Source organism: Apteryx rowi, unplaced genomic scaffold, assembly GCF_003343035.1.
Source record: "Apteryx rowi isolate R43461 unplaced genomic scaffold, aptRow1 scaffold_194, whole genome shotgun sequence".
In the NCBI taxonomy this organism is placed as follows: Eukaryota; Metazoa; Chordata; class Aves; order Apterygiformes; family Apterygidae; genus Apteryx; species Apteryx rowi.
The window spans coordinates 332,590-352,378 of record NW_020448241.1 but is presented as its reverse complement, the minus strand read 5'-3'; the positions used below and the strand labels follow the sequence as shown (position 1 = coordinate 352,378).

General features: G+C 39.0%; 1 protein-coding gene across 1 annotated transcript in view; it reads left to right on the top strand.

Moving 5' to 3' along the window:
* Positions 1-12,074, top strand: part of PHEX (phosphate regulating endopeptidase homolog X-linked) — a 103,338-nt gene extending 91,264 nt beyond the window's left edge. Inside the window, exons 17-22 of the mRNA XM_026062860.1 lie at positions 1,043-1,110; positions 3,187-3,317; positions 6,407-6,472; positions 6,576-6,680; positions 8,490-8,566; positions 11,972-12,074. Coding sequence (XP_025918645.1) covers positions 1,043-1,110; positions 3,187-3,317; positions 6,407-6,472; positions 6,576-6,680; positions 8,490-8,566; positions 11,972-12,074 — 550 coding nt within the window. The remainder of the gene's footprint in view (positions 1-1,042; positions 1,111-3,186; positions 3,318-6,406; positions 6,473-6,575; positions 6,681-8,489; positions 8,567-11,971) is intronic.
* Positions 12,075-19,789: the final 7,715 nt, after the last annotated feature.

The window sequence follows — 19,789 nt, the reverse complement described above, 5'->3', positions numbered from 1 at the left end:
GCAAATTACCTTTCAGGAAAGAAAAAAGGAAAGGGAAGGATTGTTATAGGAGCAGGGGGAATTAAATCATATAATACTTTTTGGGCATGACTGGGATGAGCAATTAACATGTTATGGATCATTAAGTCCAGTAATAACATGTTACTTCAAAACCCTCAGCCTTTCTCCTATTTTAATACAATGTGTTAGAAATACCCTAAGCTACTTTGAGGTATGGCATCTCAATAACTGAAATAATTATAGTCACAGAGAACAATCTAACAAGTGAAAGATGTGTTTAGTGGATAGCTTCCCCTCCTCCAACCATCCGCTGCATTTGATATCAGAAAACAGAATCTCTCCCATGTTCATCCCCCTTTCTCCCAAATGCATGTTTATTCAGATTTAACCAGGAGAATATAATTCATTGTCAGACAGGAATACAACATATTTCTTTTTATTCTGGTTCTCCAGTGCATTAGATCTGATTGTAGATCATGTCCTGCTCCTGTGTAGGTGAAAGGAAACTGTATGACCTGTCTTTTGAAAACTGAATGGAGATCTGTTTAATGCTTTGCAAACTAGTGTCAGTCATTTGCAAGTCTGTTTGTTGCATGCCAGAGAAGAATGATTAGAGCTGGCATTACACAGGCCCATTGCAGTCTTTGATCTATGCTTTTTTTTTATGATTACGCTAAGAGAATAATTCCACCTATGACTTTGTCCTGTTCTGCAGGATATGTAGAATATGCATAAYGCAATTAGCTAGAAAAGACATTCTGGAGCGGAGATGATGCTAATCAGGGATTTGGTTAGAAGAGTGAACCACCRCAGTGTTCTTCAAGGTTTTACATTAAAGGTTGTTTTTAAACAAATGAGAATTTCACATTCAGAGTTTAAGACAAAATTTTGTAGATACTATTGTTAGATCATTTCCCCCCTACCCCCAGTTAAATAAATAGCAATTTTTCCTGAGGTAGAAACCTTTCATCTTCTGTCTTCTGTACTTCAATGTTCATGAGTATGAATATGCTCTGAGGGAAAATACTTCTCTGTGTTACAGGTCTTTAAGCTATGGTGCCATAGGAGTAATTGTTGGTCATGAGTTTACTCATGGATTTGATAGTAATGGTGAGTATTTGTCTATATTGTGGTAACTATTTTTTACAGAGTTGATGGATTAGAAAGATGACTTGTATATCTTCCAGAATTTTTATTTTTTGTTATTTTTTTACACAATGCTGAATTGTGTAAGGAAAATTCTGAAGTTTTTTTTTACTATTTATTTACATACACTCTTGCTTGCCTGAGCCAGATTTTTTTTTGTAAGGAATGCCATAATCTTGACACTTTTTGTTTGTTTGTTTTCCAGAAAGTATGGAAACTAAATCAACAACAGATTCACAAAGACCTGGCTGGTGGGGGGGGGGAGGGGGCGGGGGCTCAAAGAACTTCTACATAATAAAAATTATTCCTCAGAAATCTTTTCATTTCAGTTTTGACATTTTAAAAGACAAATATATTAAAAAATTAAAATACAAAACCTGAATAAAAATATATTGCAAAATTAAAGAAGAAATGCTCTGAAAGTGTCAAAACAGACTTTATCAGCTTTCCTGAAACATTGGGTGGGCTGGGGCATTCCCACCAACTAACTTTGAAAGTGCTTTGTAAATCAGAGCTCCCTTTAGAGAAAGAGAGAGACAGCCTCCTCCAGAGAGCAATTCTCAGYGTCCGACTGATCTCCTGCTCTGACTCACTATCTAGAAGAACCTCTCTCCACTGAATATATAGGAAGTTTGAGGAAAAGTATGCTTTTAGCTCAGTGCCTAAATAGTTAGGTTGTGTGTGGTACATTACTTTGAATACCTATTAAAAATAAAAACTTGTATCCTATTGGCGCTGTCCTGTAACAATTTATTTGGGGTGAACAAAAGCTCCCTAAAGGAAAAATGTTTCTTCACAAACTTCCACTTGCCCTATCTCTTCCATATCATACAAATTATTGTGTAGCAAGTACATCCATGTAATTAATGGATAGTTTGATTTGATAAAGTTGGCTTCTGGAACTAGACCCTTCTATAGGGAATGTTACAGGACATGAGTAGTGGCTAATTTTTTCATCTTGCAGCATGATGTGGAGGGCCTGGATTTGGTTGGTCTTCAGTGCTGACTCATATTCCCAAAAGGCTGGTAGTCAAGTCTTAAATCGTCTATTGGTGCAGTAATACAGACACAAGGCATATCAGGACTTTTTTGGAGAGCAGATTTAGCTGTCCGTGTAGATGCAGCCTTGCTGTGTGATTTGATTCTTTGTTAGAACTCCAGAGAAGAGAAGTACGAAACAGCCAGTAGAGACATATAATACCAATTACAAAAGTACTGAAGAMATTTTCATCCCTCCCCGCCCCTTTTTTTTTCCTGAAATGTGCTGTCTTGTCTAAATGGATGCACTCCCTAAAGATGTATCCATTTCTGTGCTTGGAAGGTAAGAGCCTAGCCCAAGGGGTAGTGGTCTGCTCTGAGAGTCAAATTTTTAGGTTCCTGCTCAGACTGGCTGTAGAGATGATGGAGATTAAATACTCTTCAATAAACCAGACAGAGCAGGGACCTACTCTTCCTTGAGCCATTGCTATAACCACCAACCTGGGGGATGCGATATACATATTCTCCTTGCTTCCATGAACATGGTTCAAACATTCTGGTTTTGTTCCAAAGCAAAAAATGGAAAGTTCAGACGTTTTTCATGAAACAGATTTGGTTTTTTTCCCTGGTCAAGTGTATAATTAATTAATAATAAATGAGTTAATATCCAGTTTGCAGAATCAAAGACATATGGGCTGTGGATGAAAAATACTCACAATTGTACTTACAGGAAAGCTCATGTGCTTGTTACACTGTGTAATTATAAGATGTACTATAGCACTCATTAGTCATTGCAACTTTATTATAAAAATGGAAATTATGGCACTAAATGGAATACCAGCTTTTTAGCACTGACTTCACTGGGCCCAGATTTTTCCCACTTGTCTTATCCATTTTCACATACACACACACACACACACACATGCACACATACATTTAGCTCTCATTTTTGTGCAGGTGCTAGATTCTAAAATTGGAAAAGTATATATTTTTTCCAACAGGAAGGTTTGTTTTCTTTTCTTCTTTCTTTCCTTCTTTCCTTCTTTCTCTCTTTCTTTCTAGGTCGGAAATATGACAAAAATGGAAATTTAGACCCTTGGTGGACGACTGACTCTGAAGAAAAATTTAAAGAGAAGACAAAATGCATGATTAACCAATACAGCAATTACTACTGGAAGAGAGCTGGCTTACATGTATGTAAAATACCACTGACTGAAAGCATTGGTTGATTAGGAGGGGGGTTTGTTTGTTTGTTTGTTTGTTTTTGTTGGTGTTTTTGTTAGTGTTTTTCTTTTTAATTATCTGTTCATAAACCCCAACAGAGTGGGATATTAGACTACCAACTTGATTCTCACAACAAATCATTTTTTGAGGTGAATAATTGTGATCAAAATTGTCTGTCACATTCGATTAGTCCAGTCAAATACCACTACCCGTACACTGGTGACAGGGTTAAACTGCTTCTCACCATAACATCATATTGGAAACCAAGGAAGAGGATGAAGCCACTCAGCAGGGCTGGTCTAATTGCTGTGAGCACATTAAATGTCTTCTGAAAGTGAGGTCAGTGACGAGGGCTGAGCAGTCATTCTTTTTAAAAAGAAGAAAATAGTATGTTTTATAGATCCCTTTAGCAATTCTGCCTGTTATTTACTACTTATTTATTACAGTTATAAAATGGATGCATAAACCTTACGTTATTCCACATTCAACTCTTTCTTCCATGCGTGCATGCAGACACGATTTGATCTCAAATGAAGGGAGTATGAAAGCAGTAGCTCACATAAAAGGACTGAGAAAGAAAAGGCAAGGAAATGCTCTCTATTTTATTGTCTATCAGAAATATGGGCTCCTCTGAAAATGTGCATTTTCTCTAAGTGTCCCAAATGAAGGATAAATAGGATAAATCCCAGACCTTCACAAATGAATAGCTATAGTTCCATTGACTTTGGCTGGAACATGCTTTTAATCTTAATTTTTAGGATAAAACACATGCCCCCTCCTGCTCAGTTCTATCCCTTTTACTTGCATTTTAGCATCAGAAATACTTCTTTGCCTTTCAAGAATAGAGAGGTTGCACTGAATGCCTAATGGTAATTTTAACACTTTTCCCTGGGCTGTTTGTATTAGTCTCAGAGATAACAAGGTCATTTTGCAGTCCAGTCTGAAGTCCAACAGCTCAGACTTGAAGTACTTCATGTAAGATAATTTGCAAATAAAAATTCTCTGGCTGGTTCCTGAACATCTGCACTACAAGAACTATCAACACAAAAATGTCACTTACAGAAGGTCRTTAAAAGCTTTCCCAAGGAACTGACTGAGTCCTTCCCATGCTTCTGCCATTGGCTCATCCATCCACTTTACTTTCTGCAGTGTCTCTTGATGTGGGGTAGGTCTGAATTTTCCCTTCCAGGATAGTTAGAGCCTTTGGAGCTGGTGGATGGGCTTAACAGTGAGATCCTTTCATGTGCAGCCTTGTCACTTGCAAGGTTTTTTCTCTTGAAATATTATAGTGGAATTCTGTGGAATAACTTTAAGTTCTTTTTAGAGGGTAGAGAAAGAAATTTGATATTTTCTGCAATATTTTATAGCTTCTGTATGAAGAGGTACACGTGCAAAGAGCTTTCCTTCTTTCCTTTTTTCTGTCATTTACATTTCCAATATTTGTACATTCTGCAGTTTTGCTTTGTTTTGTTTTCACCCCTGTAGGAACATTTTATATGACTCAAGAAACCTATTTACTTTTCCACTTTCTCACTCAGTTCACAATAAAACTGTCTCCAGAAAAGAAGCTTAATGAAAGAAGAAATGGGTATAGAAATCGCTTCAGAGTACAGTAATCACCTAAAGTCATCTGATCAAATAAAGGGCTTATCATGGTCCCTGCATCCAGTCACGAACTGTCTGCACATAGTAGTCTCAGATGTATGACCCAGAGCTGCCTGAGATCAGTGGAAGGTCTTATTGAAATAACCTATGGCCAGTGTGCCACTGCTAGGTTACTCTCATTTTATGATCTAAATCAGAGTTCTTCATGAGCCTACTCCAACGAAAAATTAGGAGTAGGTAGGCCAGAAGCAAAGCCAGTATACACGTGTATGTGTTCCCTGCTGTCCCAGCACCTTTTCTCCCAGTTACCTCCTTCCCGTCTCCACCTCTGTCCTCCTGTGTGGAGGGGAGGGCTGGGAGGAAAGGGGTGCGCTCTCCTCTGCTGCCTCCATTTCTTCACTCTTACACCCTTGCTAGGTCAAGCGAGATGCCTCTGGTCTGATTCAGGCACGTGTCTGCACTGAGTAGTGGGGCTGTATGCATGTGCCTGGTACTCTCTGGGTCCTTCTACCTGTCCACCCCCATTTTCCTCTCTTTTACTGTCCTGATACTAAAGTGGATCCTGACCCCTAACCCTCTGCACTCATCCCCTGAGGCACGGGAGGACCCATCAGCAGATGATTTGCAGGCCAGCACTGACCTTTGGAGCTTTCCTCAAAGCTGTATTCAATTATATTGCTCATTCGAGGGACAGCAGAGCGTAAAACTGCTTAATTGCAAATACAGTTTGATAACGCTAAGACCCTAGTAGGCCGGGTAATCAGCGATAATGCTGTACTTCACAGAAGTGAGGGTTTCTTCATAATGATATTGCACTTTGTAATACCAGGAGACTGGCTTTTTCAGAAAGCTTAGATAGCACTGCTTCTCAGAATATACTCTTGTTGCCAATGCTCTTGCTGCTGGAATCAATACTGGGGAAAAGCAACATGAGTCTCCTCTGTAGATTWTTTTTTTAGAGAACTGAACACACTATCAATTTTGATTCTCTCTCTGACAGGTTTTTTTTATTATGCTGTTTTATGTTATGACTTAAAAGTTATTGTAGTTTCCTAGTTGTCCGTAAAGAAAGAGTTATGCAAAGAAACAAATATAACTTCTCAAATAAAAGTTTAAGAATGGGGCTATTGGATCTCACATGCAACCGAATAAAAACAGTCTTGAAGGAAAATTATCGAAGCCCAGATCAAAGATCAGGGGCAGGATTCTTGAGGGCATTTTATCTACTACATTTTGTGCTACTGAGATCTAGGCCCAGAGTCAGGCTAACTCATCACAGAGAATTGTTTACTGACAGTTTTCACATTGAAAACCGATTTTCTTTACTTGAGATATGATTGCTGAAATTGGCTGAGGTCAACCTCACCGCTTTTTATTTTTCCCGTCTCTTGAAGTTGATCAAGAAGGAAGTTCAGAAACAGGTCAAATGACTGATGTTCTTTCATTCTGCCAGGTAAAAGGCAAGAGGACTTTGGCGGAAAACATTGCAGATAATGGAGGTTTGCGAGAGGCTTTCAGGGTAAGTAGGTGAAAAATGGCTGAAACACAGTATTGCTTAAAAAAAAATAAACGTGGTTAAGCTCCATGTCACTGAAGGGTACTCAGTGTCTCTTTCTTATCAGGCATACAGGAGATGGATTGTAGAAAAGAGAGGAGGAGAAGAAGAGCCTTTACTGCCAGGCCTTGAGTTCACACACAACCAGCTTTTCTTTCTGAGTTATGCCCATGTGAGTAGTACAAATATGTTTCAAGTCTACAGCTATTAACCTGCACGATATACAGTGTGGAGATGAGATTGCCTTGTTTTAACAATCTATACCAACTAAACCCAGACTTTTAAGGGTATAAGTAGAGACTTCTTTTCCCAAGACTATTACTTCTTTTCTCTTTCTCTTTCTGTCCTCATCTATCCATCCATGGTACCAGAACTGCTGAAATTATTCTTGTTCTTGCATTGTGTTGTCATGGCAGCTTTCTTTCCTCTTGCTACTTCCCTCCACTGCTAAGTCTTCTTGCATCTATTGACTCCTTTAATATCTTCCCTTTCCAGCTTCCCATTTTTGCAGGGTTTCCAAGATACAGCAGTTTCTCACTGCTTCAGCTACAGACTCCTGTTGCAAGCGTGCCACTCTCATTTGTTATTGGGCACATTGTTCAGTGAAACTAAGCAGCATTGAAGAAAATGTTTCTTTTTTCCCCAGCTTAGTTTGCTGTACACTAAATGTGGGTTGTGATAAACCTTTGATAGAGAATGCAAATTTTCTATAAAAACTAATGTAGAACAAGGGAGAGAATCAGAAATGATTCATTTGGTGAACAACTGGACAAACTCCCTATAGGAGGAGTAAAAGCTGGGCTATAAAACTTTGCTCACCCCTAAAGGAATGAATCACAGAGAATTAGAGAAAAGAGACCCAGTGCGACCAATGTTGTTTTTTAACCAGCTCTGGATGAAAATCACTTTTTCTTTGCAGAGAGTCAGTGTAGCGGTGCATGGGCCTATGGCCACTTTAGTTTGACTACATTAATGSATAAAAAGATTGATTTGGTTGTTTATACTGAGCTGAGTTTCACGCTGTGTCAGTTTTTCTCCAGGAAGACTTTGAAGCCACAGGAAATATCTGGGGGTCTTAGACGACTGCTGCAGGAACCATATGTCCAGTGTACGCTGTGAGGGGACACGCTGGCGCAGTCAGAGCAGCGTATGCCAGGCACCCTTGAGCTCAGTCTATTTCCACAGAGCTCGAGACACTCAATAGGCTCATCCAAACGGTCAGGGCTGTCTCCAGCCAGCCAAAATTGCACAGAAGTCCATGTTTCCCATGGGCTGTCTGGCTTAAAGGCTGTCTGGCCTTTGTCAATGGGAAACATTCAACACTTAGGTAAGGTAAGGGCTGATTGCGTGAGGTCTTTCATGCGATAGATATAGCACAAGAGGGGCTATTCAGTTTTGCAAATATTATCACTATCCTGTTTTATGGCCAGTTACAATTGGGTTGAGTATTGTATATAGGAACAGTGAATTAGGGACCATTGATGGAAACTTGAAAAATGTGTCATTTCAAAAGAAACTGACATTCCAATACTGAAGCAAATGTGTCGGGTAATGTAGTTGCAATTCTAGAGATGAGAAGCATCATTACATTGTACCTTTTATATACATTACATAGCTTTGAGACCAAGAAGTATACTTGATAATTATCGAGGCGTGGGATGCTGCAGCACAAGCTGAAAAACAAGCTTCAGTTGTAGAGAATCTCAAAAAAGAACTAGTAAAGTGGCTGCGATTAAACGATGGGAATGAGTGGGTGAAGAATAACAGTGGGTGGAGATTTGATCCATTAAGTTTTGAAAAACAAGAGAATACATCAACTGCAAAGCTACCAAAGGTGAAACAAGATAGGAGTTAATGGTTTCTTTCCATTTTGTGCATTCTATAAGTAATAGGTATCTAAAGAACTGTGATATGACATTTTGCTTTATTTACAAAGTCATCTCAAATAATGCGCCTGTTTCTGCTTTTTATTTTTTATTAGGTAAGATGCAACTCCTTTAGACCAGAATCTGCAAGAGAGCAAATACATATTGGAGCTCACAGCCCTCCTCAGTTCAGGTAGTGCAAATAATGTATTTACTCAGGATACATACAGGATCAATCACTGTAGCACACAAGTGCAGAAATTTAGCATGTTAAGAGGCATTTAAGAGCAAACACAAAAYTGGACTGCACTCTTGGCTTAGACTGAAATTGAACTGTTTTTATTAGCTTATATTCTGCTATTACAAATGCCTTTCTGTAAAAATGAGAGTCTTGCATCTAACTACAAAAACAGCTGAACCAGAACACACTCTAATCTCTGTGATGTTCTATAATCAAGGCCTGAGTATCTAAAATGTTCCATCTATCTCTTTTTATTTCTATGCAGCTCTAGTTTAAAAGACAATGAATGTTAAAAGTGTCCTTGATTTAATCTGCTTGTGTTCATTAAAAGCTTTAGAGACAGTTCCTTGAATTATACTGGTAATGAGCAGGTAGAAATGCTAAGCACAACATGCTCTTTAAGTCCAGTTTAAGAGTGAACTCCAGCTGGCCTTCAAGACATGCTCTGCTAGAAGGAGCTGTGATAGTCCAACCATAACAGTGTCTCAGTGCCTTTCCCCAGGAGGCTTTTCTAACCACAGACAAACCTGAACCTCAAGAAGGAGAGGCTGAAAAAGGAGGAAGGTTTAAAGTCTATGTGAGAATTAGGAAGCTTGAGTTTACTTCTCCACTTTTCTACAGAGTTTATGTAACCAAGACCAAGTTATTTCTGTTAGGATTCATCTTAATTACATTTATTCTGTGCCTGTCCTCAGTTAAATGGCTATATTACCTCCATATTTGGTGGAAGAATGTTAGCAGCTCCAGAAGGTTATTTGTCTTGTCATAGTGGAAGCATCTCCAATACAATGGATTAATTGTCTTTTGGAGATTCCTACCTCTTTCTATTGACTAAAGAGGGAGCTTAGATGCCACCTCCTACATGGCTAAATTTGGGTAATATGAATCTGTCTTTGTCTCAGTTCTCTGTTGGTAAAAGAAAAATATCAATACTGCTTTCACAGAGGAGCTGTGAGGTTGCTTCACAAATTGTGAAGGGTAACAGGTACTCTGATATATTCCTGGGACCCAGCTACACTGAAGTTGAAGATAAAACCACAGCATCTATAGTGTATCTCAAACTACTTTTGAACAGACTGGATTTAAAACAATGGAACTAGAAACAAGATGACACAAATTTAACGTAAGCTAACAATGCAAATGGGTATGCGTAGTCTTGGTAGACCTCTGTAGTCTGCACTGAAGTGTGTGCTGCTGTGTCTTTGCAATACCTGCTACACCAGCTAGCTAGGGTAAGACTAATGCGATATGCCAATCCACTTTCCTTTAGCAGTTGAAAATGCTTCATGGCCATGAGAACTGGAGTAACAGGCTCATCTTTGGCCTACAGAGTGATATTTTTTATAATTCCTACCCCTGTCAAGATTTTGGTAAAATAACCGGCTCTTACCTTTTAAAGTCTTCAGATTTATTTACCTATTTATATATTCTGAATCATCACATAGCTACACTCCCATGAGATGGTGCAAATCACACAAGATGCAGGGAAGCTGGGGATAGAGCATTCATGAGGAAAAATTACATTTAGCTGAAGGAATCAGGTTATGGAAGAAACTTCCAAATAAAATTAGATGAATCCAGAGTCTAGAAAATATAGTTAAACCTTTGTTTTAGTTTTTATGTGATATACTCAGCACAGGCTTCTGTTTCAGACCTAGAGAGAGAGTGTGGTGCCTGTTTGTTTTTCCAAATCTTATCAACTGTGCTAACAAGCAATATTATCTATTTTGTCCAACTTTGCTGCATTTATGTCCTGAGACCATCATGTTCATAACAGCAGTACAGCCACTTCCAACACTGACAGCTCTTGCTATCCAAAAAGCCCAAACAGCCCATTTTAAACAATTATAAAAAGTAATCATAAAGGAGAGAAAAAAAAAGTGAAAAATGCACATCTTGAGCACAGCTGTGTACATCTGAGCTAGTCATCTGAGATTCCCTTCATAGTCAAAAAAGAATAGGCATTTTGAGGGTGTATACGTGTATCTCATCATTTTGTAAATATGTAAGTTGGATGACTTGGACTCTGCACATACATATTTTTTTGACTGTCAAGGGAGCCARTGGTGACCCATTCAGCAGAATTTGTCTAGACTGTAGTTCAATGGGATGAAATCCGGACAGCTGACTCAGATTCCACAGTTAATATGTGGCAATATCAAAGCATAGATAGAAGAGTCACATTTATGGATAAGTAAATATTTTTTGCTTACTAAATTTCTGTTTTCATTTATATTTTATTAACAGATTTACTAAATTTCTGGGTTTATTTATATTTAATTAACAGATTTTCAATATTAGCATGTGCTTTACTCATTTTGAATGCCTGTTTCAAAGTGAAATCCCCAGCATGGCAGACAGAACTCCCACTAACTTCAGCAGCAGTTCTGCATGCAGAGCTCTTGCTGTCCCAGTCCCTGAATAAGTATTTGCAACTTTTCTACAGTAAAGCTGTATGTCTTATTTGAAACCTAACAACATATTGTAATTCTTCCTACAAATCTGACCTTTAGACATTTTTGCACCAGGTGACTGCAGATTTTCTTACCCGCAGAAAATCTAATCAATGTAATAAGAATGTTTTCTATCATGCTGAGCTACGCTGAGAAGCTGATTGTCTGCAATGGAGAAAAATGCCTTCCCTTGGAAAGGCATACAATTAATATCTCAGTAGATACTTTTCTGCTTTTAACCCAGGATGCTGTTTGCTTTAATACCATTTCAAATTTCAGATTAGTAAGTTCCAAGATGCTTAAAAGCATGGGGAGAAATCAGCAAACAACACAATCTCAATCTAGCAATGGTAAAATAATCATTTCTGACAGCATGAAATAATACAGATATGGAAGAAGCAGCCAAGGATGACTGCATACAAAGAGCGAGCTCTTTCCCTGTGCCTGAAGGTGCCAATCTGGGTTGCAGACACATTGTCTAGACTGTTCRAGGCAGAGATGTGCTGTTCTTTCAATATTGCACCATCTGGGTGGAAGCAAAAGAGCTTGAGAGGGGGCCAGGGCAGTTTTGTAGCTGCTGGAAGTAGAATTTCACTATACGAGGTTACTACTGACCTGCTACCTTTACTGCCAGTGGTCAGATTAGAGAATTGTGCTAACTGACATAGTATCCAAACAATAGAATTGTTTTCAATCTAGTTTCTTGCAAAGTAAGATACCTCTCAAAACACTGAAAGAAACAAGATTGGCTTCACATTAACTTTAAATGGTGTTGCTTCTCCTGAAGTTTTTGCTTTTATTTCTGGAAAAATGATATGAGAAACCTGAAAATGCAACCTACAGAATCTATAGTGTTCAACAGAAAATAACTTGCATGTTGACCATTTTTCTTCTTTCTTTGCAGAGTTATTGGTGCCATGAGCAATTTTGAAGAGTTCCGTAAAGCTTTCAATTGCCCAGTAAATACAACTATGAATCGAGGTGCAGAGTCTTGCCGCCTGTGGTAGATGTTTCTTCGGATCTTGTTGTGAGAGGTGTCTACAATGCAAACTGCTGTATCTGAACTCTAGCCCACTGCTATAGAYTCAGAATAATGTTCTGCAACATGGAGAGGTTTTATTTCAAATGCATCTTCCTTATGCAGGTTGATGACTGGCATGGATCTAATCACTCTCTATTCAGAGCCTAGAAACCTTTAAAATAGGAGAAGAGGTTTGTTTTTTTTTTTTTTAGGAAAAAAAGGGAGGGGATTTCTCTTATCCATGAAACTCCTTCTATTCATCTGCAATTGCATTGCTGTTGATGGATAACTGCCATTATCAATTCTAATCCCTGATTTATAGTTTAGCAAGAGGTAAATGTTAAATCCAGTTTTAATCTCTTGCTCTGCAGGGGTGCTATGCAGAATGCTCCCATGCAAAATTTATTCCTTCTGGATGAAGAAATTCATGAAACCTGCTACAAAGCCAGCTCTGATCTGCTGTGTTTTTATAACATTTTCATAACTTACCCTGTCACTGCCCAGCATGCCATAAATGATGTAGCATGATGTAAAGACACAAGATTTTATATAAATTCAGTTTAATATGTCCTATTAGTGCCTCAGCTATTGGAACAGTTTCAAGCTGAGAAAGTACCTCATGGTTTCCATCTGCAAGAACTAAACAAAAASGATACTTGTCAGATCCTGGCCTTTTCTAATTTTAGAACAACTTATGGTAAAAATCAATATATGGTGAAAAACAGAGTCATGCAGATGGATTTCCCAGCACTGTGATATCCAGAAACATTAGAATACTTATTCCTGTTCACAGTGTGGGCATTTCTTTCCCATGGGGTGAATTTAATCCTGTGCTGAAGGTAAGCATCATGTAAACTTTTTTTTAAGCCTGAAATACTACACCAGCTTTAATTTTGGGATATTTTAGTGTCTGGAACTTAAAGAGGAATGTAAGTAGTGTACATGCTTCTCTCCAAATTCTGCATAGGACAGGGTCACATGTGCTTTTAAGGAAAGAAGAATATGTGACTGAAGAAGAGAGTACCAGCAGCATTTTACTTGTTTGAGTCAAAAGACCTGTTCATAAGCAGAGGGCTTTTAAATGCAGCATCTACATAGGCCATTTTTTTCATCTGATTTCTAACAATATTCACAAAAACCGTACTTTTATGCAGCAGAAAACCTTTAACGCTATTAATAAGCTTATTACCAAGGGAAAGAAAACAAAACAAAATAGCTCTCTCTTACCCAAAAGAAAGATACACATTTAACAGGTATTTATTTTTACCTTGTCCCTTAATTCATTTTTACATGGTGGAATCATTTCAAGTGGAGAAAGAGGGTTTCTTTAGATTGATTTATTTGCTGCAAAAACTATATGTGTGTGTATGTGTGTGTGTATATATATATATGCTTTTATACATATATATATATAAATTCTTCTATTAAASTGTCTAAGTTTTATTTTATCAGTATAGAAATGTTAGTAAGATAAACTTTTTTACAAGGATTTGTCAAATATTCTCTAACAATCAAAGTGGATAAGTGCTCAACTGAAGCTAAGTTTTTGCAAATGGGGTTAGTTAAAGTCTCTTTATAAAGAAAGGGAAACATCATGGAAATATAATTTAAGGAGTTAGGCCCTCAAACTGCCTTCCAAAGAGAAAGGAGCTGACACTCCTGAACTCAGACTGTTGCCACTTTTTAGAATCAGAATATTATGCTGTGAGGCCAAGATTTTTCTTTCAAATTTTCCCTGAAAAAGTCAAAATTTTCTTAAGAGGAAGGCACTTTTACTCCCTGTGAGACAGCTGTATTTCTGAGTTCCATGGTTTATAGTTTATCACTTGAATTGATGCTACTAATTTTTTTCCTGGAGGTATTTTTCAAATAAACTACTTAGATGGTGGAATTTTTGTAGGCCATTCCCTCATACAAGCAGTCATGGCTTTTGAGCAAAGAGATCCTGTTTGCCTGCTAAAGGGAAAGTTCCTTAGCAAATTGAATACCACACTGATTTCATTCCTGCTCTCATTTGAGCCCTGATATAACCTAGTGTTGGCTGCTTTGCATAAGTAGCACAAAGTTCAGGGATAAAATCCTGGCCCCATTAAAGGCAGTGTGAATACAGCCAATGTCCTCAAAAACACCAAGACATCTACTCAAATACTTATCTAAACTTTCTAAATTACTAGGGCATGCAAAACCGATTTCACAACAGTCGTCTTTGAGTTTTCTAATTTTATCTCTTGGGTCAGAGATGTGTTTGAAGGAGTTTCTCTCTCATGACTTTTCCAACGGGACAGATTCTGTCATCTTGTCGTTTATGGGGTCATAACTCTGTACTGGATACTGGTTTCTTCTAAAATGCCTTATGTTCACTGCCTTAAATGTCACACCAGTGTCCCGGGCTGGGGGTTGCAGGGGGCCAGGGAGAGAGGGAGTGTTGACAGATTTTGGATCCTGGTTTGAGGAGCTAAGAGGAAGCTTACATGCTGCCAGAAAAGCCAAAAGCCCTTGCCACTGATGCACGCATTCAGTGGGAGTATCCGAGTTTCACGAATCCTTGCTTATTGACTCAGGTTTTCAGTGTCCTGGGCTTAGGTCTTACATATGGCAGTATGCAGAGTTATATGCCAGCGCAAGGAACTAAGCTTTCTTCACCTGCCTGTTTTTTACCTCAAACCAAACAGTTGATAATGCAAATTACAGTTCACTTTGGAGTCAGTTATTTAGATTCTGGTTGGAAAGTGAAGCAAAAGGTAATTAAACACATTCTTAAAATAGGTTCACCAAAGGTAGCTAAAACACAGCAATGCTTTGTGAGGTCTCTTCCCATTATCTCTATTTCAGCATTCAACCTGCTTTGTTTTCACATGTGACTTTTGTGTCTATACAAGCAATGCCTTACTGAAATGCTATCAAACTCACTCATTGTATCTATACCAACAGATCCTTCATCATACATATTCTTCTCCTAGAGCTTTTTGACTGGCATTTAATTGCCATTAATTATTTCAACACTCTTTAAACACATTGTGAAATGTTTCTTCCGGTTGGTTCAGTAATCTTATTATCTTCTAGTGGTTGGGAGGGGAAGGATCAGCTTTGAACAAAACATGTTTACCTGTGTGAATTTGAAGAGATTTTCTCTATTGTGTAGACATGACTCCTACTCTCCTTCTTTGGGTCCTGAAAATATCCAACTCTTTTTTGGCCCAACTCTGAAAAAGCTAAAACACGTCATCTTACACACTGTGAGTATTTCTGCTGATCTACATTGTGCAAGAGTAGCTCTACACATGAGTAGCTCTCTGAAAAGGTGGCTGTGCTACTCACCTGTGTAAACTGCATACATGTATAAATGATGTCTGAGCTGGGACTTGATGCTGAATGACCAAAAAGCCCAGTTGTATTATAAAGCTCTGTCTTGTGCCTTGTGCTGGGGAACTTCAGCTTTCTTTAGATAGGATTTCTGTCATGACACTAAACATTTGAGATATTTATAAAATAATCAGAGGATTATGTATATTTTTTCCTTGAGTATTATGCAACAAATTACATGCATAGAAGTATATTTTACAGCAATATGTAATATATATATATAAATGTCTCCAAAGAAATATTAAAAACCTTATGACTCAAGAGGCAGAGCCATAATGAGTTAAAAGGTCTTTTGCGTTTATGTCTTCTTAATTTGGATTTGTATTTCACTAGTCAGTCTATCGTACTTCCTAACTTTTCTTCTTGCATAAGTAGTTGATTGACTGTTCTAAACACAATTGTGTTAGCCAGTAAAAGCCAAAGTGATGAAGAATTTTCCTGTGCATGCATTACAGCAAAAGCTGCTTGGGCTCTCACTGTCCAACTCTACAATGTTACTTCTGTAATACATGGTCTTTATAAAATGTAATAAAGAGCATAATGACATGGCCCCAGGTTCTCAAGGCTATTATTGCTTGACAGCCTAAAAAGGACCTCCTCTCCGACAGATTCATCTAGCCATCTTCTACCAGAGTTTATTAAGCTCCACTTTCCCCTGTTAATCTGCTGGAGACAATTAAAATGAACGTAGGCATGAGCTACCTTGGATGAGAGCTGGCTGCTGCACTTGCCGAAGGGAAGGCTGCATCGCTGTCCCCACCTCGAGCAGCAGGAGCAGAGGAAGGGCTGGGAGGAAAGAGCTGCCTGCTCAGCAGCATCGCCCTTCTCTTGCCCTGTCTGCTCCCACTTGGTCCCACTCTCTGTAGCCTTACCCACTCCTCCATAGCTTCTAAGCATTTTCCGAAAGTCCTTGTAACAGGATAACCCTTGTTACGCATTTTTTCTGGTTTGAACTGCAGTTCAGGTATGTGTCTTCCCAGCCGACTCCAAGACAAGGCTTCATTGTCTTCCTGGGCTACGATGCGACTGCAAAACCCTTGTGGCTCTTCCCCGCTGTTGAGTTCATGAGCCTGAGCAAGCGCTTTTCAGTGGCAACCCCTGCAGCAAGGCCTCGCTAGTTACCAACTTGGCTCCTCAGGGCTATGTTCCCTATTTACTGGGCTACAACCAGTCTCCTGATGCTGTTCRCAGCTGGGTTCCAGTAAGCAGCCATGCCAACCCTGTCGGGGTGGCATGAAGCTGCTCTTGAGCATTAGCTAACAACCAGGGCTGGTGGGGGAATGGCTGCAGCTGACCTTGCTGACCACTGTTTTTAATAACACTCAGTGGCAACACAACTGCGTTATAGATTCCCCCRCCTCGCAGTGCAACACGTCAGGCCTGTGGTTGTGTCCATGCAACGCCCTGTACAACTTTTGGATTTGGGGGAAAAGGGAGATTTTTGTCTTTTAAAGGCTGTGTCAGTCCTGTCACCTGCTTTAGAGCACAGCCTTACCAACCTCTGTATGGGCAAAATTAAAGGTTTGCATGGAGGGACAAGACTGAGCAAAGCAAAGGTGGGGTGGGAACATGAAACCAGCCTTGGCACTGGGAAAATGTTTCACTTAACTTTCTGGGGTTTTCTGAGCTTGCCAGCGTCTTGGAAAGACTTTAAGGATGGCTGTAGATCACCCTGAGGAATTCAGGGTTTATCTGCTCCCGCAAGAGCCTGCTTTACTAATCAGACAATTTAATCCCATTTAAAATGTAATGTATATTAAAAAAAGAAAAGAAAGCTTCCCTAGGGATTGTGCAACACAGCACCATGTTTTATTAAATATAACATAAAAGCTGGAAGTTACTGAGGATCAAGATAATGTGTTACACTAACTTGTGATCAAAGAAACAGATATAATGATATTATTTTAACCATCCATAAGCACCCCAGCTGAAAGAGCTTTATTTACATGGTTAGGCACATACATACGCATGTTTTAACTGGGGATATGAACTTAATGCACATAGATTTTCAAAAATGCGTTTTAAAAAATTCATCACATTCATAGCTGCTCTTCGAACTGGTGAAAGAGTGACCTGTTTAACAAAGCTTGGGGAAAGACTTCAAAGGGGATTTTAAGGCTTTTTCTACTTCAAAGTTAATTTAAGCTACCAGCACTCCTTTGAGCAATGACAGTGTCAGCTGTTTTACATGGATGACATGTAATAGCTTTCAGAAATGTGAGTAGCACAGATTTCAGGAACCTGTAAAAATATGATGTCACATCCTTTTATTTCAACACTAGCAAAGTATTTGGGTAAAACCAGAAAAACAAAATTCTCTTCTGAATTATGAAAGTTATGGAAAAATGAATATATGCCATAGTGTGAGACTTAAAAAAAAAAAAAAGAGTTTATCTTCTTCTAGAATATGTGGTTGCCCCATTAGGCCAGAGAGATGATTCACAAACCTGCCAGATCRTTTCTGCTTCTGCTGGGAGAAAAACCTGAGCATATAAGCCACATCTGCCACATTTGTAATTCATCGGGGAGCGATGTTTCAGGGTTCTTGCTCCTCCCCTCCAGGCAGATGGGTGTTTCTGCTGGACTCAGAGCTTTGGTTCCAGCTCATGCCAGGTGGTGAGTGGTTTCCGAAGGTCCCGCTCGGTCCCCTGGGTGGTGCCCAGGAAGGTGGCTGGTGCAGAAGTTTCCCCATCAGCTATGGAGCTAGATGCAGCTATCACAGGACCATGAACACAGAGGACTGTCCACAGGGCTTTATTCCTCAGATAGAGAAGGAACAAAATAAAAACCTGTTTTGCAATCTGACTTTCTGAACCTGTCTTTTCTAGGGAGTCTGGAGCCCCAGAGAAGGCTGTCTGTAATTCTTTCACTGACTGCTAGTTTTATGCACTCCTTTTGTTCTTTCCCACAAGCACATATAACAGGCATATAAATCAATCAATCTCCATAGCATGGCATTTTAAAGGAAAAAAGTGTTCAGTGCAGCAAAACAATACAGCCCCACTGCATGTTAAAGCACTGGCATGTTCTCTGGAACGTGGCTGCTCTTACTCAGATGCTTACAATTAAAGCATCTGCTTTATTATCATTCTGTTAGAACAGGGCTTCAGTGGTTTGCACTGGTGTGAGAGGGGAGGGCAACATACAGAATGGCCTCTGAATAGGAGGGTGAAGAGAAATTAGAAAATCTTTTCTTTAGTGTTGTAAATCATGAGAAGATTTTACAAAGCATTAGTACAAGGGCACTGCTATAAAAGATAATATATATGGGTACAGCACAGGAAGTCTGTAAGTCTGTGTTATGTAAGTGTGTATAAAAGTGTCAGAAATATGAATTATTTTAAAATAAATAGAGTCCCAGGGTAAAACTCTGACCCCACTGACTTCATTGGGTGATTTGTCATTAATATCAGTGGGGCCAGGATTTTGCTCCATCTCTATAACAGCACATAGATTTTACTGATTTAAAACCATTTGGGATACACATTTTTTCTAGCCAAAAAAAAAAATCTGGCCCTTGGAATTTTAAAAATCAATGCTGCCCTGTCCTCAGTCATTTGAAAAGGATTGGTTCTGTTTACACTTAGCTAGCAGGTACTACATTTTCATCTTTTAAAACACTTTTAAAGTTGCTTTATGACTGTTTCAGAATTGCAAAGTAGTTTTTTTCCATAAAATATACCAAATTGCCTTTGACAGATAAGGCTCTATTAAACATTAAAGTAAACACAGTATTTACTGTTGAACTAAATGTAAAYTCATTTATGCCATTGAGGCTTTCTTGTCTCCACGATGAGACAAAAAGTCTGATTAATTGAGAATAAAATATCTGTGTCTGACACAGGAATTTTCCTCCATAGTCCACTAAGTGTTTTCAAAAGGAATTAGCTAGGACTAACTCCATTTAACAGATGAGGGAACAGAGCTTCAGAGAGTTGAAGTAACCACCTCAAAGTTAGTAAGCCAGGGTAAGAAGAAAATGCATCCCACAAGCATTAGCCGAACATCTTATTCCAGGGTGCTTCTTCAAAATTAATATACGCCTTGGATGTAGTGCAGGGTGCATAGACCAAGCAATCCCCACCTTCCCTCTGAGTAGACTTGTGCGTACGGTGAGCCACCTACCTCCTCCCAAACCACCCCACATGGAGGCAGCATGGATATGCCTCTCTTACATTGTCGCTGCTATGAGCACCACAGCTCTCCGATAACATAAAACATAAAGAAAGAAAATCTGAAAGGTGAGAAACTTGAGTTGTTATACTGGCTTTGAGCAAGCCAGGGACAAAAGCACCCATGCATTGCTCAAGCAGCAGAGTCCACTGGGGTGACGTGTGT